Source organism: Neoarius graeffei, chromosome 8 (genome assembly GCF_027579695.1).
Source record: "Neoarius graeffei isolate fNeoGra1 chromosome 8, fNeoGra1.pri, whole genome shotgun sequence".
In the NCBI taxonomy this organism is placed as follows: domain Eukaryota; kingdom Metazoa; phylum Chordata; class Actinopteri; order Siluriformes; family Ariidae; genus Neoarius; species Neoarius graeffei.
Window position 1 is genome coordinate 29,324,648 of NC_083576.1, and position 25,935 is coordinate 29,350,582.

Below are 25,935 nucleotides of genomic sequence, written 5' to 3' on the forward strand. Positions count from 1 at the left end.
CGTAAAAATTAAGTGGCAAAAATTAAAAGGCTTCTATCAGTAATACAAATGTCCATTATTCAGCGTAGGCCTAATTAGGAAAGGTGTTGTTCTATATCATGCCTTTAATTACCATAGGTAGTGCCGAGTGTGATTTTTACTTCAATGGCTATTGCCAATTATAATTGGAATTGCACTTGTATTATTTATCTGTAAGGTTGCTTACACCAACTTGCAGCATAACGTTAATGGAAACCTCTGTCGTTGGTGCATCAACAAACTATTTCAACTTGCAAATGTGCTGGAACACAATGTTGCTATACCAGCCATTAGCATCTGCTCCAGGGAATCTTTGTTGAGTTCTTGTCTAAAATGCAACAGATAAGGACACAACGATGACTCCCAGGCACTGATACCAACCAACAATCAGATAAACGCACTGTAATAAATACTTGCGCTGCTGTCTTGTCGTTTTGAGGTCAAAGAGCCCTAGGATGTTTTCTTTTGGGATGTTCATGCATAGCAGTTGTGCTGGTGTGGTAGGCCATTCCAGTTTTACAAAGCATATAGAGCACCATTTTATTTGCTCTCTATTTGAAGAATTCCCACATTTTGGAAGATCAGGTTCAGGCTTTTTGGGATAAAGTGCCATTTTCAGTATGCCCAGGTTGCCCAGTGCTGCATTAAAAATGATGTGGCAAACAAACAATTTAAATGCTGAACCATTGCAGCCCTTTCCTCTTTTATACAGTGATGTTTCTTCTTAATTGAATGACTGGTCTAATTTGTCTTAATTTACAGATGTGTTGTCTTTCTTTCTTTTTTCATATTTAATAGTTCTTTAATTAATTTTGTGAAACCCAGTCATTTCATATGTTAGTAATTAAAATACCTACATAAGCTATTTATACTTTACAAAATAATCCATATCTAAAAGTGTGGTAGCTCGTCATGATGAATGATTTGAAGCTGAGCAATTTAGTTGAATTTGCACACACCCAGGAGCATGAGCCAAGTTACTTGTGTAAATGCTCCGACAAATGATTTACAAATAAATCCGTTTGTATCCAACTTGACAAATGAGGCTTATTACTTGTCAATGGCTTTGTTCACATTACCAGGCTGAAGTGACTCAGATCTGATTTTTTTTGCCTTAATATAAGCCAGATCTGATGTTTTCAAGGCTGTGTGAACACAGAAATCAGATCTTTTCAAATAAGATTTGAGTCACTTTCATGTGTAGTCTTAGATCGGATACATATCCGATTCCTGTCCATGCAAGATGAATGAGAACAGTCAGAATGGAATTCGTGTGGCTTTTTGCCTATACTGATGTGCTGTCCCCCATTGTTCTTTTGCCGTGTTGTCTTTATCAGCTAGTATCGACATCGACAATGCGGCAAAAGAACAATGGAGGAGAGCTACAATAGTTGCAAAAACAGCAAAAGCTGATGAATTGTTTGCCGTCCTCCAGAGCAAAATGCAATGCATACATTTAAGTTATTCCATGAAATCGAGTCGGCTAGAAGTCATGTACGACGAGCTTGAGTGGAATAACTGTTTTATTATACCCACATTTACTGGATTTTGAGAAACAGCATTTTTATTTAAAATTTTTTTGCAAATTCGATAAATAAAAACTTTATACAAAACGTCCGACAAAATAATTTCCCCTGGGAATGTAAACAAACAGGCGAAATGATGGTAGCAATTTGTGAAAAATGCTATAATAATTCTTGAAAAATAAAAAAAGATACATTCTTACCATCAAATACTTTTATTCCATATTTTGTAGCTTTTATTTATTTATGTATTTATTTTGCATTTTTGGGGGTTTTGTTTTCGAGTAGAGTTTTTATTTCGTCCTCGGTTGGTTCAGCAACACGCGCCACCATTTTGTTTTTCTCTACTCATGGTATATAAGCTGATGGCCTAGTAGTAGAGTAGCCAATCAGAGTGTGTGATTGCTCATATCCAGTGAATGTGGATAGAATAATATCTACTAGCATATCCATTTCATTGGTTTTAAATGTCATGAGCATCTCACATATATGATGTTTTTGTTGGTAGTGATGTAGATGACTTTTGCAAAAACATATTAATGTGCACGTGCTTGCTGTTTTGGAGGACAGATGTGTTCATCTTATAGTTAGATACAGGCTACTTATAAGGCAGGCAAATCCGATCTGAGCAAAAGATCAGAATTGAACAATGAGGCTTGTGATGTGAACTTAGCCTCAGTTTGAAGTGGATATACAGTAGGTGTTGGAACATGGATGATTTACATTAAGACAATACAGGAAGTCCTGTTTCCCCTTAAGTTTCATTAAAATGTGGCGATGAAATGTTTACCAAAGTGTCTATATATTTATTCGAAAATTTTGGTGTAATTTAGCAGATCAAATGATCTAATACTTCACGCCATTATTACACCGTTTGTTCATTAAACTCTTTTTGGCGGATTAAACTGCTTTCAGCGGATGGTGCAGCCTGTGTGAAAATCCCCTTTAAAGCCCCCGACACAGTACTGATAGACACACAGTGAAGCCTTGTGTGTCTGTGTTTATTATGTGTTTGCGTACATTGTGTTTTAATGGGCCAAAAGATTAACTCTCATTAGACAACAGGATTTTACCACATCCTGTTGTGTTTTGGATAGCTAAGGGAAAAAAAAATTCTCAACATCTTCCACCTCTGGGCACATGGCTTCTCCTTATGATGATCAGTACATCTCTCAACTGGGCAGAACCTCATAACCGACTGAAATGGGAATGAACATGACTGACCTCTCAAACTTGCACATATTGGCACCAGATGGAATTGCTTGGAGCATGTGATAGTGTGTAATTTGTAAATATTTGAATAATATAAACAGTTGGTATAAAGTTTGATTTGATTATTTGCATTCACTTCTGAAATTTGTTGTTTACACATCTAGCTAGCTAGCTGTAACTTCCTTCTTCAGTTAGAAGCTTGGCTGCTTTTTGGCATGAAATGGCAGTCACTGCTAATGTGGATTTGAATTTAGAAAATTCTATTGATGCTCATACTTAAGAAAATTAAACAAGAAGGCAGACCAATACCCAAGATTTTAATTCAAGTCAGATTTCAATTAAGTCAGGAAGCAAAAAAAGGTACTTTTAGCTCTGTTGGTTGTCTTGGATTATGTGGAGCATCTGCCATAGAAGTCCCTGTGAATTACTGTAAAACAGGTAATGTGTTATCATGTGATTATATATAAACAAAAGTGTCTGAATACTTATTTCCATTCACCATATACCTAGCTAATCATTTCATCTGAATTCATTAGACTGAATTTTTTTTGGCTATTTTTCTTGGGGAGACGTTATTAAATGTTTGTCCGTGGTGGTTTTTTTAGAGTTTGAAAATAGCCCAGTGAGAAGTGTGCAGGTGGACCCTGCCTCCCTCACCAAGACTGATCATGACAGTAAGGAATCTAACTTACAGCAAATGTCCTCTCCAAGGCCAAAACGAGGGCGCCGGCACATTGATGATGCTTTGCTGCGAAACTGGAGCTTTGCTTCTTCTCCTCCTCCGTCAGAGTCCCCTTCTTCTCCACTTTTGTCCAGTCCTGTTTTCCCTCTCAGACGACCTCGGGGCAGGCCTCGTCTCAATCCCCTGCCTGAAGGTGGAGACACAGACAATATTAAACCTGCTCAGGTGGCAGAGGGAGGAGATCTGGCCTCTGCAAAAAAGAGAAAGCGATGCAGGAACCGCAAGTACCAGAATGGGGAGTACATTACAGATAAGGAAAAGGAAGCGAACAGGGAGAATGATGAGAGGCTTGTGGATGGAGAAAATGAAGAAACTGGTAAGTACAAATATGTTGCTTTAGGAGACCTGGGGTCTTGTGTATATAAACATTGTGCATACACAAAAAGGCTTTTGGCACTCATTTTCATGCACACGTGGGATGTATCTGCTGAAGTAGTTCTTGTTTTTTTTAATCCATTTGCTGGGAGATTCTTACTGCTTTTTCACGAGTAATTTCTGCAGTTTTTAATGATTTATTGGATGCTTTGTTTTTCTTTCCTTTTTTCACCTGCTGCTACATTTTTCTAGAAATAATGCTTTCATTTAGAGACAGCAAATGGAGATTATTCTTACCAGGTCTGCTCAAAATTCTCCAGCAGGAAGTAAAGATAAATGCAACATCAGTATTTTTGCATAGCCAGCCTTGACCTTATTTAGGTGTTGAGTGCAAGATGTTTAGTTATTCTTCCATCATTATTAATTGTTTTACTTTGGAGAACTGAGAAATTTCGGTGCCTTATGCAGAGACAGTGAGCCCCAGCTCTCACATTAAGTCCCTCAGAGGATAGCAAATGGGCGACAACTTGGTGGCATAGCTGCAAAGCAAAGGCTAATGCTAAGAGTCATCCACAGGTGTACCACTCTATTCTGATTCATTTGTCCAACAGGTTTGCCCCACTCAGTGAAGAAACCTCAAGAAGCCTGTTGAAAGTTGCTCTGATTTATAAGAGACTATTCTATGCCATGTGAAATTAGCTAGGACTATAGGGGCAACAGCAGTTATAAGTAACTTTTATACCGGGAGCCTGGGTACCAGAAATTGCAGGGAATCTTAGGGTCACAGGTTAGTTATTCATCGGTGTTAATGATATGCAGGTGTGTGTAAGCTAGCGAAGCCAATGTCTGATGCATTGTATGCTCTAGACACATTCCAGTGTGGAGTGAAACCTGCAGCAGGTTATGATTGCTGAATGTCCAACTGGTGCTCTGAACACAATGGGGGCTTTATACATGCACTGCAACCCCACTATAATAAACTCCTTGGGGGACATCCAAATAGTTTGTTATACTGAAAGGTTTGTAACACTGAAATGGACCCACTTGTCACACCAAACACTCATGTTATATGCAAAATTTTAGGCACATTCTCCTTATCACAAATTTCTCTTTCCGAGTCACTATCGCAGTTCATTGACTGAGTTAAAGTATCACTAACGGAGGCAATGATTTCTTCGTCTGTTATGGAAATGACGGAGGTTATTGGTGTATTGTTGTCAATGTCCACTCACTGACTCACTATGTTGTTTTTTTTTTTTTTTTTTTCCAAATCTTCACCATTTTTAGTTCATTCATGTGTTGCAAATCACCAATGTCATTTATGATGTTTGTGGGGCTGGGCAGGAGTATCCTTGACTTGCAAGTGATGTCAAAGCAAAATAGAAACCCGGCTGTCGGCCATGTTGGTGGATATACAAGCGGCATCTTATCTCATTATCTCTAGCCGCTTTATCCTGTTCTACAGGGTTGCAGGCAAGCTGGAGCCTATCCCAGCTGACTACGGGCGAAAGGCGGGGTACACCCTGGACAAGTCGCCAGGTCATCACAGGGCTGACACATAGACACAGACAACCATTCACACTCACACCTTCGGTCAATTTAGAGTCACCAGTTAACCTAACCTGCATGTCTTTGGACTGTGGGGGAAACCGGAGCACCCGGAGGAAACCTACGCAGACACGGGGAGAACGGGGAAACTCCGCACAGAAAGGCCCTTGTCGGCCACGGGGCTCGAACCCGGACCTTCTTGCTGTGAGGCGACAGCGCTAACCACTACACCACTGTGCCGCCCCTATACAAGCAACATTCCATACAAAAGTCAAGCGTGCGCAACTTTTGTTTTTCCACTGCTTTAAGTGTTCTTTTAGCTATGCCATGTCTGTGCTGTATATGGTTGTGGTCACAACAGTACTCGTGACCGTGGCACGTTCTGATTTTTTAGAATTCTGTCTGTGATTCAGAAAAAGGGCAAGGAAACTCTGAGGCTTAGTACGGAGAGGAGACAAGCACAGCTGAACAACATCGGCAGGGCTGATCTAACAGAGGCTAAAACCAAAACAGCTTGTGTTTGCAGTAATCATTTTATCTCAGGTGAGATTCAAAAGCTTTCTCAAGAATATCATGAAAGAATTTTATTTTGTGTTGCTAGAATTTTGCTATAAAATGAGCGTTCTCTTGTTGTAGGTCACTCGGTCGTTGTTATTTTAACATGTGTACTACCATTTCGCGTCTAGGAGTGCCAGCAAAATTATACAATAGAAACAATCCAGACTGGGCACCCACTCAGAAAATGGGCTGTGTTTTGTCCAAGGTCAGACTTGATTCTTCGGCAGCCAAACCAGATAGAACGCAATATGTGGGTACTTGATAGTTGGTAGAAGCGTCTTCAAAAAAGTCTGACTTTTTTAAATAATATGGGTCAAAACCACACATCTATCTTCTCTTTGTATTGAATCTTTGCTGGACCGTTCAAATCATGGTAATACTGAGAAAAATTCAGCATTGTTTACAGCCATGCTTTCAGCAGCTGCCACCCTAGTTGCTTTGTATATCCACCATCATGGCGGATGCACATTTTGATCATGTGGCTGCAAGTCATCTATAAAAACACCGCTAGTACACTTTAACTAGGTGTTAAGTTTAGCCACATCATTTCATCCTTTTACCTATCCTTTGATCACCATTCTTGCTAATTGTTAGTAATCGACACCTAAGCTAGGCTAATTAAGCCTTTGTTTTATGGCATTGACATGTATTGTTAACTTGACTGCAGATTTGATTACTTATTGTTTGTCTCTGGTGGGAAGAGGAGTGCATGGCTCAGTGTGTCAGTAATTAGGGCCCGAGCCCTATGGGCGAAGGCCCTATTGTTCTTGTAAGAGTTCACTATTATTATTCTTCCGTCTTCTTCTTTATTTTTCTCCGCTGTTGGGCCATTTTCGGGGCGCTTGCCATGGGCGAAAACGCACGAAATTTGGCACCAGTTCCGAGAATTGCCACCGCTACTCAGAACCAAAAGCCCAAACTTTTCTGGGGCTCAGGGCCTCTATAGCGCCCCCTAAGTCGTTGTGATTTTGGCCTCCCGCATTAAGGTGCCTGGGTGCCATGTAGTTTGTAGTCGTGGCATGCCATTTGGTACGCATATGTATCTCACTAAGCCGGACAAAAATGTAATGCCAATGCATTAGCCACGCCCAACAGGAAGTGAGGTAATTTCACTTTTGTGCGAAATGCATGGCCACGAGGACGGCGCAACTCCTCCTAGACCGTTCATAGGAATGTCACCAAAATTGATACACATCATCTACAGACATGGCTGACAAAAGTTACTAAATACGTTTCACGTAGGATAAACCGTTCAGAAGTTATACGTCAATCAATTTTCGATGCAAAATTTTACATGCTTAAAAATTCATAACAAATCTTCTGATTGCTCAAAACGGCTCATACTTCACACGCAAATCACTCATTGGGCTTCGGGCATGTTACCCAATTTCTGTGATATTTCGCCACTGGGGGCGCTATTTTGGGGCAAAAATTCCAATCTTTCCTCAAATTTGGTCAAACTTCACGGCCACCCTCTTACTACCTCCCATGTCATGTATACCACGTTTTGGGAATTTTCGTCCATGGGGGGCGCTGTTTTTGGCCGACGCAATTGCTCCAAAACGGGTTTTTGGTAAATAATTCCATAATGCTTTTCCTTCACACCACTACCTTGTGATAGTACGTTGCTGTTGTAGACACTTATTTTTCCAACTCATAATCGCTCATGTACAGCATAGCGCCACCTAGTGACATGGGAAAAACCAAAAACTTTATTCTTCAAAAATCTATATCTCATCTTCTATTTACTCAATTGTCATCAAACTTCATAGGCTAACTCTTCATAGCTCACCTGACGTCTACGCCAAATTTTGTGCACTTTCGCCCCTGGGGGTGCTGGTTATGGCGAAAATGATATTGCAGCTTCTGATTTGTCAAACTTGCCAAGCAAACGCTTTACAAGACCCTTATTGGGGCGCTTGCCATGGTCGACAACGCACGAAATTTGGCTCCTTTTTCTTAGACTGCCACCGCTACTGAGAACCAGAAGCCCAGATCCAGGCGGGCCTCAGGGCCTCTACAGCGCCCCCTAACTCGTTGTGATTTTGGCCTCCTGCATTAAGGTGCCTGGTTGCCATGTAGTTTGTAGTAGTGGTATGCCATTTGGTACGCATATGTATCTCACTAAGCCGGACAAAAATGTAATGCCAATGCATTAGCCACGCCCAACAGGAAGTGAGGTAATTTCACTTTTGTGCGAAATGCATGGCCACGAAGACGGCGCAACTCCTCCTAGACCGTTCATAGGAATGTCACCAGAATTGATACACATCATCTAGAGACATGGCTGACAAAATTTCCTTAATACGTTTCATGTAGGATAAAGCGTTCAGAAGTTATACGTCAATCAATTTTCAATGCAAAATTTTACATGCTTAAAAATTCATAACAAATCTTCTACTTGCTCAAAACTGCTCATACTTCACACGCAGATCACTCATTGGGCTTGTGACATGTTACCCAATTTCTGTGATATTTCGCCACTGGGGGCGCTATTTTTGGGCAAAAAATCCAATCTTTCCTCAAATTTGGTCAAACTTCACGGCCACCCTCTTACTACCTCCCATGTCATGTACACCTCATTTTGGGAATTTTCGTCCATGGGGGGCGCTGTTTTTGGCCAACGCAATTGCTCCAAAACAGGTTTTTGGTAAATAATTCCATAATGCTTCTCCTTCACACCACTACCTTGTGATAGTACGTTGCTGTTGTAGACACTTATTTTTCCAACTCATATTCGCTCATGTGCAGCATAGCGCCACCTACTGACATGGGAGAAACCAAAAAATTTATTCTTCAAAAATCAATATCTCATCTTCTATTTACTCAATCTTGATCAAACTTGATACGCACACTCTTAACAGGTCACCTGACATATGTGCCAAATTTTGTGAACTTTTGCCACTGGGGGCGCTGTTTTCAGGCAACAATTTATATCTCGGCTTCTGATTGGTCAAACTTGATCAAACTTTACAAAACAACTCTTCATAGGTGCCTTGATATGTATACCAAATTTGGTGAACTTTCACCACTGGGGGCGCTCATTGCGCTGTAGCAGTTGCAGGAGAGGTGTTTACAATCATGAGGCACCAGGAGTATGTTGTTTTGGTTGCCTTAAACACACATGACTTGTGGGGAATGGGTAGGCAGTCGGGAGCAAGTGTTGTAGCATAGCGCCACCTACTGACATGGGAGAAACCAAAAAATTTATTCTTCAAAAATCAATATCTCATCTTCTATTTACTCAATCTTGATCAAACTTGATACGCACACTCTTAACAGGTCACCTGACATATGTGCCAAATTTTGTGAACTTTTGCCACTGGGGGCGCTGTTTTCAGGCAACAATTTATATCTCGGCTTCTGATTGGTCAAACTTGATCAAACTTTACAAAACAACTCTTCATAGGTCCCTTGACATGTATACCAAATTTGGTGAACTTTCACCACTGGGGGCGCTCATTGCGCTGTAGCAGTTGCAGGAGAGGTGTTTACAATCATGAGGCACCAGGAGTATGTTGTTTTGGTTGCCTTAAACACACATGACTTGTGGACCACTGGGGGCGCTCATTGCACTGTAGCAGTTGCAGGAGAGGTGTTTACAATCATGAGGCACCAGGAGTATGTTGTTTTGGTTGCCTTAAACACACATGACTTGTGGACCAGTGGGGGCGCTCATTGCACTGTAGCAGTTGCAGGAGAGGTGTTTACAATCATGAGGCACCAGGAGTATGTTGTTTTGGTTGCCTTAAACACACATGACTTGTGGGGAATGGGTAGGCAGTCGGGAGCAAGTGTTGTAGCATAGTGCCACCTACTGACATGGGAGAAACCAAAAAATTTATTCTTCAAAAATCAATATCTCATCTTCTATTTTCTCAATCTTGATCAAACTTGATACGCACACTCTGAACAGGTCACCTGACATATGTGCCAAATTTTGTGAACTTTTGCCACTGGGGGCGCTGTTTTCAGGCAACAATTTATATCTCGGCTTCTGATTGGTCAAACTTGATCAAACTTTACAAAACAACTCTTCATAGGTCCCTTGACATGTATACCAAATTTGGTGAACTTTCACCACTGGGGGCGCTCATTGCGCTGTAGCAGTTGCAGGAGAGGTGTTTACAATCATGAGGCACCAGGAGTATGTTGTTTTGGTTGCCTTAAACACACATGACTTGTGGACCACTGGGGGCACTCATTGCACTGTAGCAGTTGCAGGAGAGGTGTTTACAATCATGAGGCACCAGGAGTATGTTGTTTTGGTTGCCTTAAACACACATGACTTGTGGGGAATGGGTAGGCAGTCGGGAGCAAGTGTTGTAGCGTTACATACAGACTAATAGATGTCTAACAGAAGACAATCCTATGTAGCTATAGCTTGGTGACTGATGAGGTAAATACATTAATTTGGTTGGGAAGCCATGGCATAAAATGTTCTGTCCATGACAACGTCTCAGCGCACCGTGTACTCTGTGTCCAATTCTGTGCTTTGTCACCATTGTGGGAGTAATGTCTCTTGCCAAAGAAGCTGTGGAAGGTATTTCGCGGGGACGCATGCCCCCGCCCCCCTTGGCCGCTGGCGCGAGGGCCCGTCGAGGCCGCTTGCGGCTTTAATGTTATCACGCTATCTGTTATCACCCAAATGAGGATGGGTTCCCTTTTGAGTCTGGTTCCTCTCAAGGTTTCTTCATGTCGTCTGTCATGTCGTCTGAGAGAGATTTTCCTTGCCACTGTCGCCACAAGCTTGCTCATTGGGGAATGACTAGGGATAAAATTAGCTCATGTTTAAAGTCACTAAAATTCTGTAAAGCTGCTTTGCGACAATGTCTGTTGTTAAAAGCGCTATAAAAATAAACTTGTCATAAAATAGTGGGAAAAAATCGTGTGAATGATGGATGTAATTGCAGGAAGTATTTATTTACAAACAGGCAGGTAAACAGTTCAAAAACGCAAGACAAAGGCAGGATCATGAAACCAGCATTGGTCAAGCGAGGCACAAACAGAATGGTGGAGGCAAAGATGAAAGGCAGAGTCCAAATACACAAAACAAAGTCAATACGTACAACCCCGATTCCAAAAAAGTTGGGACAAAGTACAAATTGTAAATAAAAACGGAATGCAATGATGTGGAAGTTTAAAAATTCCATATTTTATTCAGAATAGAATGACATATCAAATGTTTAAACTGAGAAAATGTATCATTTAAAGAGAAAAATTAGGTGATTTTAAATTTCATGACAACACATCTCAAAAAAGTTGGGACAAGGCCATGTTTACCACTGTGAGACATCCCCTTTTCTCTTTACAACAGTCTGTAAACGTCTGGGGACTGAGGAGACAAGTTGCTCAAGTTTAGGGATAGGAATGTTAACCCATTCTTGTCTAATGTAGGATTCTAGTTGCTCAACTGTCTTGGGTCTTTTTTGTCGTATCTTCCGTTTTATGATGCGCCAAATGTTTTCTATGGGTGAAAGATCTGGACTGCAGGCTGGCCAGTTCAGTACCCGGACCCTTCTTCTACGCAGCCATGATGCTGTAACTGATGCGGTATGTGGTTTGGCATTGTCATGTTGGAAAATGCAAGGTCTTCCCTGAAAGAGACGTTGTCTGGATGGGAACATATGTTGCTCTAGAACCTGGATATACCTTTCAGCATTGGTGTCGTCTTTCCAGATGTGTAAGTTGCCCATGCCACACGCACTAATGCAACCCCATACCATCAGAGATGCAGGCTTCTGAACTGAGTGCTGATAACTTGGGTCGTCCTTCTCCTCTTTAGTACGAATGACACGGCGTCCCTGATTTCCATAAAGAACTTCAAATTTTGATTCGTCTGACCACAGAACAGTTTTCCACTTTGCCACAGTCCATTTTAAATGAGCCTTGGCCCTGAGAAGATGTCTGTGCTTCTGGATCATGTTTAGATACAGCTTCTTCTTTGAACTAATAGAGTTTTAGCTGGCAATGGCAGATGGCATGATGAATTGTGTTCACAAATAATGTTCTCTGGAAATATTCCTGAGCCCATTTTGTGATTTCCAATACAGAAGCATGCCTGTATGTAATGCAGTGCCGTCTAAGGGCCCGAAGATCACGGGCACCCAGTATGGTTTTCCGGCCTTGACCCTTACGCACAGAGATTCTTCCAGATTCTCTGAATCTTTTGATGATGATATGCACTGTAGATGATGATATGTTCAAACTCTTTGCAATTTTACACTGTCGAACTCCTTTCTGATATTGCTCCACTATTTGTCGGCTCAGAATTAGGGGGATTGGTGATCCTCTTCCTATCTTTACTTCTGAGAGCTGCTGCCACTCCAAGATGCTCTTTTTATACCCAGTCATGTTAATGACCTATTGCCAATTGACCTAATGAGTTGAAATTTGGTCCTCCAGCTGTTTCTTTTTTGTACCTTTAACTTTTCCAGCCTCTTATTGCCCCTGTCCCAACTTTTTTGAGATGTGTTGCTGTCATGAAATTTCAAATGAGCCAATATTTGGCATGAAATTTCAAAATGTCTCACTTTCGACATTTGATATGTTGTCTATGTTCTATTGTGAATACAATATCAGTTTTTGAGATTTGTAAATTATTGCATTGTTTTTATTTACAATTTGTATTTTGTCCCAACTTTTTTGGAATCAGGGTTGTATATCCAAGGCTTTGTAACGTGCGACACTAGATACAGCTTGTATACTTTGCCAAGTCTGTGTGTTTAGAGAGTCCTTATTAAGCGTACTCTGTGATCATGCTCTAATCCGGGGCAGGTCACATTAGTTCTAATGGCTCTGAGCGCCAATGTGCATGGATGTGACACAGTAATGTTTATTTTTTGAAGACTCTGACTCATTGTCATTCAAGGCAGGGGACACGAACTTAGTTCATTATATACGAAAATTTGTAATTATTGCAGTATTGGAATATTTTGAGGTCTGTTTGGATGGTATCCATTCTGCTTGGGAAGGTGCTGTTGTCATATCTTGTAACAGGGTTTATATGCTTTTTTTTTTTTTTTCAGTCTTAGGACTAGTCAATCAGTGACTATTCTGAGCCAGACCCAGCCATCAGACAAAAAGGCTAAACCAACTGTCTGCCTTGAGGCGTCATTCAGGTTCCACCATATTGAGAGTGTGCCTGTTCCCCAAGCTCAGTATAAACAAAAATGCAGATAACCTCAAATTAGATCATACCAAATGCACAACCAGCAGCTTTGATCTGAAGCTAGGACTGGTGACTATTACATGTACCTTGCATGTAAAGTAGGGCTGCAACTGACAAAATTAATAAAAATCCATAATAATAAATAGTTGGCAACTTATTTAATTAACTGGACTGCACACTGTGGCATGAAAATTAACTTCAGGGCAATTCCATGTAAATGTCAACCTCACCATGCAAAAATAAAGCAACATGTAATACATCAAAACCACTCCCAGAGATATCACCTAGGCCTGTATTTTACAGATGTGAATAAGTTGAACCAATTTGTAACCAACCTAATATGTCACTGTCAGTCTTTCTTTCTTATAATGTAAACCCCAAGCTAAAATCAACTTTGATGATGTACAATTCTATATTATTGCCACAAGCCACAGAAATGTATGCTAAAATCCACAAAACAGCAAAACAATAGCCATCCTAAATATTATTTAAGAACTTTGATAGTTTTAGCTGATATTTAGAGTTTTTTTCAAAGGGTTATGGTGGTTAAATTGCTGATTTTCTAAACATATGCCATGTCTATTTCAGACGCGTCACATCCATAACGGAATTTCGTCACATCCATAACGCTGACTTTTCCTTCCGAAACTCTGCATGAAATACAAAATATTTTAAACAAAGATTTTTTAATATTCACCTTGGACCCCTCTATCAAATGGATATCTCCATTTCGACATTAGGTTTACGATTTCACAGAGTTTGATAAAAATGTACAGTCACCCAAGAAAAGTGATACTTTTTCTGTCACGTCCATAACGCATCTTTTACTGGCATTTTCTGGCATGCCCTAGATGTACTATGAGAATTGTTCTTGTTCTATCACTTCTCCAGTATGGTACAGCCTTAAAATATGCAACACCTGTTTAAATACTGGGAGACAATAAAACATGCACTGGGTCATTTGTTGCCATTTTGAGTTCAAGTGTCACGTCCATAACGCTGGAATTGCTCGCCATTTAGATAAAAAAAAATACATTTGATGGAAATGGCAGTGCAGTTTACAACAAAAAACTTCTCTAAAGTACAGAAATTCTTTGCATTAAACTATGTTGTTAGCATCATGGCAACTTGTATTTGTCTGTGAGTCATATTTCGAGTAGTTTCTGAAAAACATTGGAAATATTAAATGCTTGAACAATGCTTATTAACTGCTGTTTTAAATGTGGATGTACTACCGTATCAAGTTTTCTATCTGTATCACAGGTTTCTATCATATTTAGGGTACCATTCTTACCCTAACAGAAAAGTCAAGTTTATTTTTTTAGTGCTTTTAATAATAGACATTGTTGCAAAGCAGCTTTACAGAAATTTTACAGAAAACATGAGCTAATTTTATCCCTAATCTATCCCCACTGAGCAAGCCTGTGGTGATGGTGGCAAGGAAAAAGTCCCTCAGACAACATGAGGAAGAAACCTCGAGAGGAACCAGACTCAAAAGGGAACCCATCCTCATTTGGGTGATAACAGACAACGTGATTTTGTAAACAACTTGCTTCTATTACAGTGTCCTATATCATCACAAATTATAACTGTAAAACCAGGAAATTCATTACAGTTTTAACATGAAGTCTGTTTTGTTGAAGTTATAAACTGTTCATTGATGGAAACTTGAGTGCAAAACTGTTCATGACAACTGCAGTCCTAGAGTTAGCAAGTTAACTGTAGTCCTCAGACATAAAAGCATTACTGTAAGTGTCCAGAGCCATCTGGGGGAGGGAAGGAACACAGGTTGTTAGGCATGCCCAAATGTCACCTGATGAGTAAGAACAGTATACATTTTGCGCTGAATGCAAGCAGGGACTCCGGCAAAACTAACTATGACAGCATAACTTAATGGGGAAGAGCCAGAAGGTAACACAGGCATGAGGGCGCCCTGGGACATAAAGCAGCCAGCCACTACACCGTCGTCAAACCCGAGCGAGTGGGGGGCTGACAGCATCCATACATCCCAGTTTACCAAACACTCTATGCCTGAGGACCCTCCAGATCTACTACTTTACCAAATAAAACTATTAACAAAAGGCTTGACTAAACAGATGTTTTCAACCTAGACTTAAATGCTGAGACTGTGTCTGAGTCCCAAACAGTACTTGGAAGGCTGTTCCATAACTGTGGGGCTTTGTAAGAAAAGGCTCTACCCCCTGATGTAGCCTTCACTATACAAGGTACCAGCAGATAGCCTGCACCTTTTGATCTAAGTAGGCGTGGCGGGTCGTAAAGGAACAGACGTTCACTCGGGTACTGTGGCGTGAGACCATTCAGTGCTTTAAAGGTTAATAGTAATATTTTATAATCAGTGTGAAATTTGATTGGGAGCCAATGCAGTGTGGATAAGACAGGGGTAATGTGGTCATATTTTCTCGTTCTAGTAAGGACTCTTGCTGCTGCATTTTGAACTAACTGGAGCTTGTTTATGCACTTATTGGAACATCCAGACAGTAAGGTATTACAATAATCCAACCTAGAGGTAACAAAAGCATGAACTATTTTTTTTGCGTCATGTAGTGACATTATATTTCTTATCTTAGCAATATTTCTGAGATGAAAGAAAGCTATCCAGGTAATGTTATCGATATAAGTTTCGAATGAAAGACTGGAATCAATAATCACCCGAGGTCTTTTACTGCTGCATGTGAAGAAACAGAAAGGCCATCCAGAGTTATTGTGTAATCAGAAAACCTACTTCTAGCTGCATGTGGTTCTAGTACAAGTACTTCTGTCTTGTCAGAATTAATCAGAAGGAAGTTAATAAGCATCCAGTTTCTATTGTCCTTTACACATTCCTCAATTCTGTCAAGTTGGTGTCTCTCATCTGGTTTTGCAGAAACATACAACTGTGTGTCATCAGCATAACAGTGGAAACTAATCATGCTTACGAATAATATCACCCGGAGGTAACGTTATATAAAGAAAAAAGCAGTGGGCCTCAGACAGGACCGTCTAGAAAACCAAACCTTACCTCAGTATGTCTAGAAAAATCACCATTTACATCAACATACTGATAGTGATCAGTTAAATAAGAGCTGAGCCAGGAGAGGGCCATTCCCTTAACTCCCACAACATTTTCTAGTCTATCCAGGAGAATGGAATGATCAATGGTATCAAATGCTGCACTAAGGTCAAGCAATTACAAGCAGGGAGAGACAGCCCTGATCAGATGCCAACGGTAGGTCGTTTACTACTTTAACTGTGCTCTGATGAGGTCTAAATCCTGACTAATACATTTCATGGATGTCATTCCTATGTAAATATGAGCATAACTGCTGTGCCACAGCTTTTTCTAGGATCTTGGAGATAAAGGGGAGGTTTGATATTGGCTGATAATTGGACAGCTGACAGGGGTTGAGGTCAGTTTTTTTAATCAGGGGTTTGATAACTGCTAGTTTAAAGGACTTGGGTACATAGCCAGTCCTAAGAGAAAAATTTATTATTTTTAGAAGTTTTTCAATTACTTCTGGTAGAGCTGGGCGATAAATCGATTTTATCGATTAATTCGAATTTACAGTTAAGGACGATGTGTTTTTGTGAAAATCGGTTTTCTCTCAGTTTTAACTTCCGCCACCGACGCTCCCCTCTGCGCATGTGCAGAACGTATCGGGCACTGGCACTATAGCCCTCCTCCCGTGCACTTGCCATAGACACACACAAACAACGTGGCAGCGACTGAGGGAAAGCTGCAACTTGTGCCCAAGAAAGGAGTAACTTCCTCCGTGATCTGGAATTGGTTCAGTTTTGCGGCGTCGGACGCAGACCAAACAAGTCCTCGTTGTAAGGTGTGTTTGAAAACGGTTGCTTCCAAAGGAAGCAGCACGATGAATTTATTCCAGTCCCTTAAACAGAAGCCTGCAGCGGAGCGGGAGAAGTGCTGCTCCCAGCGGAATGAACACAGCCGCAGCACGAGAGCATCATCCACAGTAAAGCAAGCAACTGTCCTGAATACATTTTCGAGCTGTGTGCCTGATGATCAGATTGGGGCGCGGTGGAAGGCAATCACAGATGCTATCGTGATGTTTATTGCAAAAGACATGGTACCCATACATACGGTGGAAAAGTCAGGATTTTTTCCCCCTATTTTGTCAGTTTCATCGAAAAGGACACAATTTTATTTATTATTATTTTTTGTATTTTTTTCGTGGTCCAAATCCTGTGCTCTGATTGGCTGGCAAGCAGGTCCGTATCCTACGGTACGGACCCCGGTTACGGACCTCTGGAGACTCGCTTGTTCATAACAACAAACAGTAGCATTTTTTGTCAACATTTATATATATTTTTTTTATAAGATTTATTTATAATATCAAAAATCTTATAAATTTTTGCCAGGATTTCTCAGGAGAATAGCATTAATTTTACATCATGGATAGTGATAATGACAGTGTTCACAGTGAAAGCGAGTTTTACTACCCTGAGAAAGAAGAAATAAAAGAAAACATTTCAGGAGAAAGCTAAAACCTGTAATTTGCTAACACCAAGCAAAAACATGGCTGAATCAAATCAAGTTTATTTGTATAGCGCTTTTAACAATAAACATTGTCGCAAAGCAGCTTTACAGAATTTGAACGACTTAAAACATGAGCTAATTTTATCTCTAATCTATCCCCAATGAGCAAGCCTGTGGCGACGGTGGCAAGGAAAAACTCCCTCAGACGACATGAGGAAGAAACCTTGAGAGGAACCAGACTCCAAAGGGAACCCATCCTCATTTGGGCAACAACAGACAGCCTGACTATAATATTAGCAGTTTTAACAGGTATAACTCTCAACTGTCCTCATGGGGCCGTCCTTCACAGGAGCGGTGTGATAAAACTCCGACCAGACACAGGGCACCAGGATGGATCAAGCAGGTCCGAGGGGCAGAAGAGGCCAGCATCTCAATCCCAGGATCAACATGTAACTCAGAGGGACAGATGGGGGGGGGGGAGAGAGAGAGAGAGAAAGAAAACACAGGTTGTTAGGTATGCCCTAAAAATGACAAGTATTAAATCTGTGTGGTAGACTCGCAGAGACGAGAGTCTTTACATCAGGCATAACACACAACAATGGCATGTTAATATGGTAAAAAATATCATGACCTGCTCTGGCTGGATGCTTGATTGGGTGCTGGGAGCACACTCCTCAGCAATGATGAGATGCAGATGGGACCCTTAGGGCTGGCCAAGACAATTCAGTTACATTTCACCGGGTCTGGGACATGCGACAGAATGTCTGACGGCTGATTCCCTGCAGGCTACGATAGCCAGTCGAGGTCTCCACCCTCTCCACCAAAAGATTTCCTGTTGACTCCATGTAACTCAGAGGGACAGATTTGGGGTGGGGGGGAGGGAAAGAAAACACAGGTTGTTAGGTATGCCCAATGTCACCTGAATAAGTAGGAGCAGTATACATATTGCACCGAGTACAAGCAGGGACTCCGGCAACTAACTATGACAGCATAACTAAAAGGAGAGAGCCAGAAGGTAACACAGGCATGAGGGAGCATGATGAATCCTGAATGACTCAATTTTGTATAAACAGGGGACTACATAGGCGGCAAAATGTAGTTTTTTTCCTGCCATGGAAGTGCACTTGTATACTGAGGAAGAAGCCATTTGCATTACAACCATGAATGAGTATTCAAAATGGCGGCTCGGCTCGGTTTTCCCTTTCGGGCGCTCTCGTTTTCTGTTAGAATTTGGTAAAGAAAAAAATATATTATTTACCAGCTTAAGGTCGGTCCGTATGGTGAAATACCGTGACCTCGACCTTGAATACTGACCTTGGCCCAGAGGGTCATGGTATTTCACGATACGGACCTCCCAGCTGGTAAATACAATTTTATATATATATATATATATATATATATATATATATATATATATATATATATATATATATATATATATATACACACACACTAGTGCATCTTGAAAAAGTTCAATATTTTCCATCAGTTATTTAAGAAAGTGAAAGTTATATATTATAGACTCATTACACATAAACTAAAATGTTTCAAGCATTTTTCTGTTTTAATTTTAATCAGTATGGCATACAGTACAAAAACATAAAAAAAAATCTCAAAATATTAGAATATTTCATTTTGAGTTTGAGTAAAACAGTATGAACACAGTGTATCTCTCGGTCTAGTTCAGTACACACAACCACAATCATGGGGAAGACTGCTGACTTGACTGTTGTCCAGAAGATGATCACTGATGCCCTCCACAAGGAGGGTAAGCCACAAAAGGTCATTGCTGAAAAGGGTGGCTGGAAAAGGTGCACAAGCAACAGGGATGGCCGCAGTCTTGAGAGGATTGTCAAGAAAAGTTGATTCAAGAACTTGGGAGGGCTTCACAAGGAGTGGACTGAGGCTGGTGTCAGTGTATCAAGACCCATCATGAACAGACATCTTCAAGAAAGGGGATACAACTTTCGCATTCCTAATATCAAGCTACTCCTGAGCCAGAGACAATGTCAGAAGTGTCTTATCTGGGCTAAGGAGAGAAAGAAATGGACTGTTGCTCAGTGGTCCAAAGTCCTCTTTTCAGATGAAAGTACATGTTGGATTTAATTTGGAAATCATGGTTCTAGAGTCTGGAGGAAGAGTGGAGAGGCACAGAATCCAAGGTGTTTGAAGCCCAGTGTGAAGTTTCCACAGTCTGTGATGATTTGGGGTGCCATGTCATCTGCTGGTGTTGGTCCACTGTATTTTATCAAGTCCAAAGTCAACACCGCCATCTACCAGGAGATTTTAGAGCACTTCATGCTTCCATCTGCTGACGAGCTTTTTGGAGATGCTGATTTCCTTTTCCAGCAGGACTTAAACCTACCCACAGTGCCAAAACTACTACCAAATAGTTTGCTGACCATGATATTACTGTGTTTGATTGGCCAGCCAACTTGCCTGACCTGAACCCCATAGAGAATCTATGGGGTATTGTCAAGAGGAAGATGAGAAACACCCAACCCAAAAATACAGATACGCTGAAGGCCACTATCAAAGCAACCTGGGCTTCAGTAACACCTCAGCAGTGCCACAGACTGATCACCTCCATGCCACACCACATTGATACAGTAATTCATGGTAAAGGAGCCCCAACCAAGTATTGAGTGTATAAATTAATATACTTTTCAGAAGTTGGACATTTCTGTATTGTAAATCCTTTTTTTGATTGATCTTAAGGAATATTCTAATAATTTGAGATACTGGATTTCTGATTTTCATGAGCTATAAGCCATAATCATCAAAATTAAAACAAAAAAGGCTTTAAATATTTCACTTTACATGTAATGAATATAGAATATATGAAAGTTTACCTTTTTGAATTAAATTATGAAAAAAAGGAACTTTTTCATGGTATTCTAATTTTTTAAGATGCACGTGTGTGTGTGTATGTATATATATATATATATATATATATATATATATATATATATATAAAATAGTGCTGCCAGGAACTTGGAACAGAGACTTTGCTTAGAAAACCGATAGCAGCTAGACTGTAATGCCACGCCACGCCCCACCCCGCACAGCCAGAGTCCTCTGCCCTCCTTCCCCAAAGAACCAGCGCGGGCAGGGCGCGATAGTAGAGATGGGATTTATGGCTCTTTGATCGGATCCGCATCTTTGTGATCCGTTCTTTGAAAAGAGCCGTTCAAAAGACTGGCTAATTTGGCTCTTTTTAAATATTTATTCAGTTTTAAGAAGACAGCGTCTAAAGAAGCCAGATCCCTCTGAACTGTAAACTCAATGCTATCCCAGAAATTCTTCCTGTAATATGCAAATTTGGCCGCCTCTGATTGGACAGCGCGACGCATCAACAGGCAGAAAGTGTAAAAGTACAAAATGTGTTAAGTGAGCTGAAACAGTAAAGATCAGATTCAATGCAATATTTATCAACGAACAACTTAAAGTTAATATAATAGTGTACTTTATATTATAATCAAGCATGTCAAGGCTACCGTCACTGTGTAATCGATCTCTCTGATTAGAGTTGTAGACACTCAAGCAGTAGATCACTTCACTCATGGTTCTCTTGCTAGCCCCGCGCCGGTGCTCGGCTTAGGTTTCACTTTGTAGTGGCTGTGTCAAGACGTGTTATGTTTTGCAATTAAAAAAAAAAAACATTGGTACAAAGCAAGCCCATTCACTTTTTTATGCTGATAAGAAAATTACAATGTTTTTTTTATGTGACAAAAATGTGCGATTAATCGCGAGTTAACTATGACAGTCGCGACATTAATCGCGATTAAATATTTTAATCGCTTGACAGCACTAATATATATATATATATATATATATATATATACACACACACACACACACACACACACACACACACACACACAGTGGGGAAAAAAGTATTTAGTCAGTCACCAGTTGTGCAAGTTCTCCCACTTAAAAAGATGAGAGGCCTGTAATTTTCATCATAGGTATACCTCAACTATGAGAGACAAAATGAGGGGAAAAAAAATCCAGAAAATCACATTGTCTGATATTTTTAAAGAATTTATTTGCAAATTATGGTGGAAAATAAATATTTGGTCAATAACAAAAGTTCATCTTAATACTTTGTTATATACCCTTTGTTGGCAATGACAGAGGTCAAACGTTTTCTGTAAGTCTTCACAAGGTTTTCACACACTGTTGCTGGTATTTTGGCCCATTCCTCCATGCAGATCTCCTCTAGAGCAGTGATGTTTTGGGGCTGTCGCTGGGCAACACGGACTTTCAACCCCCTCCAAAGATTTTCTATGGGGTTGAGATCTGGAGACTGGCTAGGCCACTCCAGGACCTTGAAATGTTTCTTATGAAGCCACTCCTTCGTTGCCCGGGCGGTGTGTTTGGGGATCATTGTCATGCTGAAAGACCCAGCCATGTTTCATCTTCAATGCCCTTGCTGATGGAAGGAAGTTTTCACTCAAAATCTCACGATACATGGCCCCATTCATTCTTTCCTTTACACGGATCAGTCGTCCTGGTCCCTTTGCAGAAAAACAGCCCCAAAGCATGATGTTTCCACCCCCATGCTTCACAGTAGGTATGGTGTTCTTTGGATGCAACTCGGCATTCTTTCTTCTCCAAACATGACAAGTTGAGTTTTTACCAAAAAGTTCTATTTTGGTTTCATCTGACCATATGACATTCTCCCAATCCTCTTCTGGATCATCCAAATGCTCTCTAGCAAACTTCAGACGGGCCTGGACATGTACTGGCTTAAGCAGGGGGGACACGTCTGGCACTGCAGGATTTGAGTCCCTGGCGACGTAGTGTGTTACTGATGGTAGCCTTTGTTACTTTGGTCCCAGCTCTCTGCAGGTCATTCGCTAGGTCCCCCCGTGTGGTTCTGGGATTTTTGCTCACCGTTCTTGTGATCATTTTGACCCCACGGGGTGAGATCTTGCGTGGAGTCCCAGATCGAGGGAGCTCATCAGTGGTCTTGTATGTCTTCCATTTTCTAATAATTGCTCCCACAGTTGATTTCTTCACACCAAGCTGCTTACCTATTGCAGATTCAGTCTTCCCAGCCTGGTGCAGGTCTGCAATTTTGTTTCTGGTGTCCTTTGACAGCTCTTTGGTCCTGGCCATAGTGGAGTTTGGAGTGTGACTGTTTGAGGTTGTGGACAGGTGTCTTTTATACTGATAACGAGTTCAAACAGGTGCCATTAATACAGGTAACGAGTGGAGGACAGAGGAGCCTCTTAGGTGGGGTTTACATTAGACCGTATCAGCGGACCATCAGATTAACGTTTTTAAAACGATAGCACACAGCAACGCCAATACACGATTCACGTGCACACAGCAACGCCAATACATGGATATGCTAATCATATGACTAATTAGACGGCACCTAAGTTGAAATGTGTAGTGCTGCTCAGCACTTCCTCCTCAGCGGCTCGGCTCCGCACAGGCATCCTGCGCTCCAAATCACTCCGCCCTGAACAGCGAGTGCCCTCTGGAGGGTGCGCACTCCGGCCCTGTGCAGCTCACAGAGCGCGCGAGTGAAGTGCACGAGCAGTGATTCGGGACTGAGCCGCTGTGTGTGTGATCCCAGTGCATATCGGGCATGCGCAAGTCACTCACCACTTGCAAGTGGAAGGATGGCAAGCCTACAGTGGTGCTTGAAAGTTTGTGAACCCTTTAGAATTTTCTATATTTCTGCATAAATATGACCTAAAACATCATCAGATTTTCACACAAGTCCTAAAAGTAGATAAAGAGAGCCCAGTTAAACAAATGAAACAACAATATTATACTTGGTCATTTATTTATTGAGGAAAATGATCCAATATTACATATCTGTGAGTGGCAAAAGTATGTGAACCTCTAGGATTAGCAGTTAATTTGAAGGTGAAATTAGAGTCAGGTATTTTCAATTAATGGGATGACAATCAGGTGTGAGTGGGTTTTATTTAAAGAACAGGGATCTATCAAAGTCTGATCTTCACAACACACGTTTGTTGAAGTGTATCATGGCACAAACAAAGGAGATTTCTGAGGACTTCAGAAAGAGCGTTGTTGATGCTCATCAGGCTGGAAAAGGTTACAAAACCATCTCTAAAGAGCTTGGACTCCACGAATCCACAGTCAGACAGATTGTGTACAAATGGAGGAAATTCAAGACCATTGTTACCCTCCCCAGGAGTGGTCGACCAACAAAGATCACTCCAAGAACAAGGCGTGTAATAGTCGGCGAGGTCACAAAGGACCCCAGGGTAACTTCTAAGCAACTGAAGGCCTCTCTCACATTGGCTAATGTTAATGTTCATGAGTCCATCATCAGGAGAACACTGAACAACAATGGTGTGCATGGCAGGGTTGCAAGGAGAAAGCCACTGCTCTCCAAAAAGAACATTGCTGCTCGTCTGCAGTTTCCTAAAGATCATGTGGACAAGCCAGAAGTCTATTAGAAAAATATTTTGTGGACGGATGAGACCAAAATAGAACTTTTTGCTTTAAATGAGAAGCATTATGTTTGGAGAAAGGAAAACACTGCATTCCAGCATAAGAACCTTATCCCATCTGTGAAACATGGTGGTGGTAGTATCATGGTTTGGGCCTGTTTTGCAGCATCTGGGCCAGGATGGCTTACCATCATTGATGGAACAATGAATTCTGAATTATACCAGCAAATTCTAAAGGAAAATGTCAGGACATCTGTCCATGAACTGAATCTCAAGAGAAGGTGGGTCATGCAGCAAGACAATGACCCTAAGCACACAAGTCGTTCTACCAAAGAATGGTTAAAGAAGAATAAAATAAATGTTTTGGAATGGCCAAGTCAAAGTCCTGACCTTAATCCAATGGAAATGTTGTGGAAGGACCTGAAGCGAGCAGTTCATGTGAGGAAACCCACCAACATCCCAGAGTTGAAGCTGTTCTGTATGGAGGAATGGGCTAAAATTCCCCCAAGCCAGTGTGCAGGACTGATCAACAGTTACCGGAAATGTTTAGTTGCAGTTATTGCTGCACAAGGGGGTCACACCAGATACTGAAAACAAAGGTTCACATACTTTTGCCACTCACTGTTATGTAATATTGGATCATTTTCCTCCATAAATAAATGACAAAGTATCCTATTTTTGTCTCATTTGTTTAACTGGGGTCTCTTTATCTACTTTTAGGACTTGTGTGAAAATCTGATGATGTTTTAGGTCATATTTATGCAGAAATATAGAAAATTCTAAAGGGTTCACAAACTTTCAAGCACCACTGTAAAGACAATCATAACTACACAATGGGCAGTATTTGCATCTTACCATGAACAACATTAAGAATGGCAAAGCATTATATTCATACTTTTATACTCTTTAATGAAGTGAAGTCTGCGCCGTTTTTCAGCAGTCGCGTCACATGACCAACGTGGCATGACCAACGCCAGCGAATCAGGAAGGTGGATGTCACAGTTACGTTGTCCAATGACGACGTCAGCTAGAACTCAGCACAGCGTTTCCTCGTATCTCAATGTTTACACAGCACCGGATCAGATACGAACTGGGTTGAATACGTGGGCCCTGGAGGATTTAAGTTGTTCCGCCTGTGGAGTCATTTCCCGGCGTTTTAATGTGAATGGACAGTGCATCCGTGACGAAAACGAGACAGATACGGTCTAATGTAAACACCACCTTAAAGAAGTTGTTACAGGTCTGTGAGAGCCAGAAATCTTGTTTGTTTGTAGGCGACCAAATACTTATTTTACCGAGGAATTAACCAATTAATTCATTAAAAATCTTGCAATGTGATTTCCTAGATTCTTTCCCCCCATTCTGTCTCTCATAGTTGAAGTGTACCTATGATGAAAATTACAGGCCTCTCTCATCTTTTTAAGTGGGAGAACTTGCACAATTGGTGGCTGACTAAATACTTTTTTGCCCCACTGTGTGTGTGTGTGTGTGTGTGTGTGTGTGTGTATCACGGCTCAAAATTCGCGGTGGTCCGGTCGCCCAAGGCGACTTAATTTGTCATTTGGCGGGTAATTCCTGTAACTAGCCAGCCCGGCTGGCTAGTTGAAAATAAAAAATATATATTAAGCGAAGATTCAGACACACTGTCAACTAAAGCTGCCACATATTAAGCGTGTGCTGTGTCTGTGTTAATCGATGTGTTTATCGGCAGGACGGAAAATACTGAAGAATTCCGAATCATATCGTGTACGAGTCAGGCTGTCGGTTTTTTCACTACTGTGCATGCATATAATGCATCTCGTTGAATATCGTGGTAATCGGCACGCAAGTTGAAATGTGTAGTGCTGCTCAGCACTTCCTCCACCGCGTGGTAATCACGTTATCAAATTCAATAGATGTGGCCACATTAT

General features: G+C 41.0%; 1 protein-coding gene across 7 annotated transcripts in view; it reads left to right on the top strand.

The window, feature by feature from the left end:
• Window positions 1-25,935, top strand: part of bcorl1 (BCL6 corepressor-like 1) — an 89,851-nt gene that overhangs the window by 20,400 nt on the left and 43,516 nt on the right. For all 7 annotated transcript variants that reach the window (XR_009655211.1, XM_060927533.1, XM_060927531.1 and 4 more), the window contains one exon: window positions 3,359-3,811. Coding sequence is in view for 6 of the 7 variants with exons in the window: in XM_060927533.1 (XP_060783516.1) it covers window positions 3,359-3,811 (453 nt within the window). In the remaining variant the exon portion in view is untranslated. The remainder of the gene's footprint in view (window positions 1-3,358; window positions 3,812-25,935) is intronic.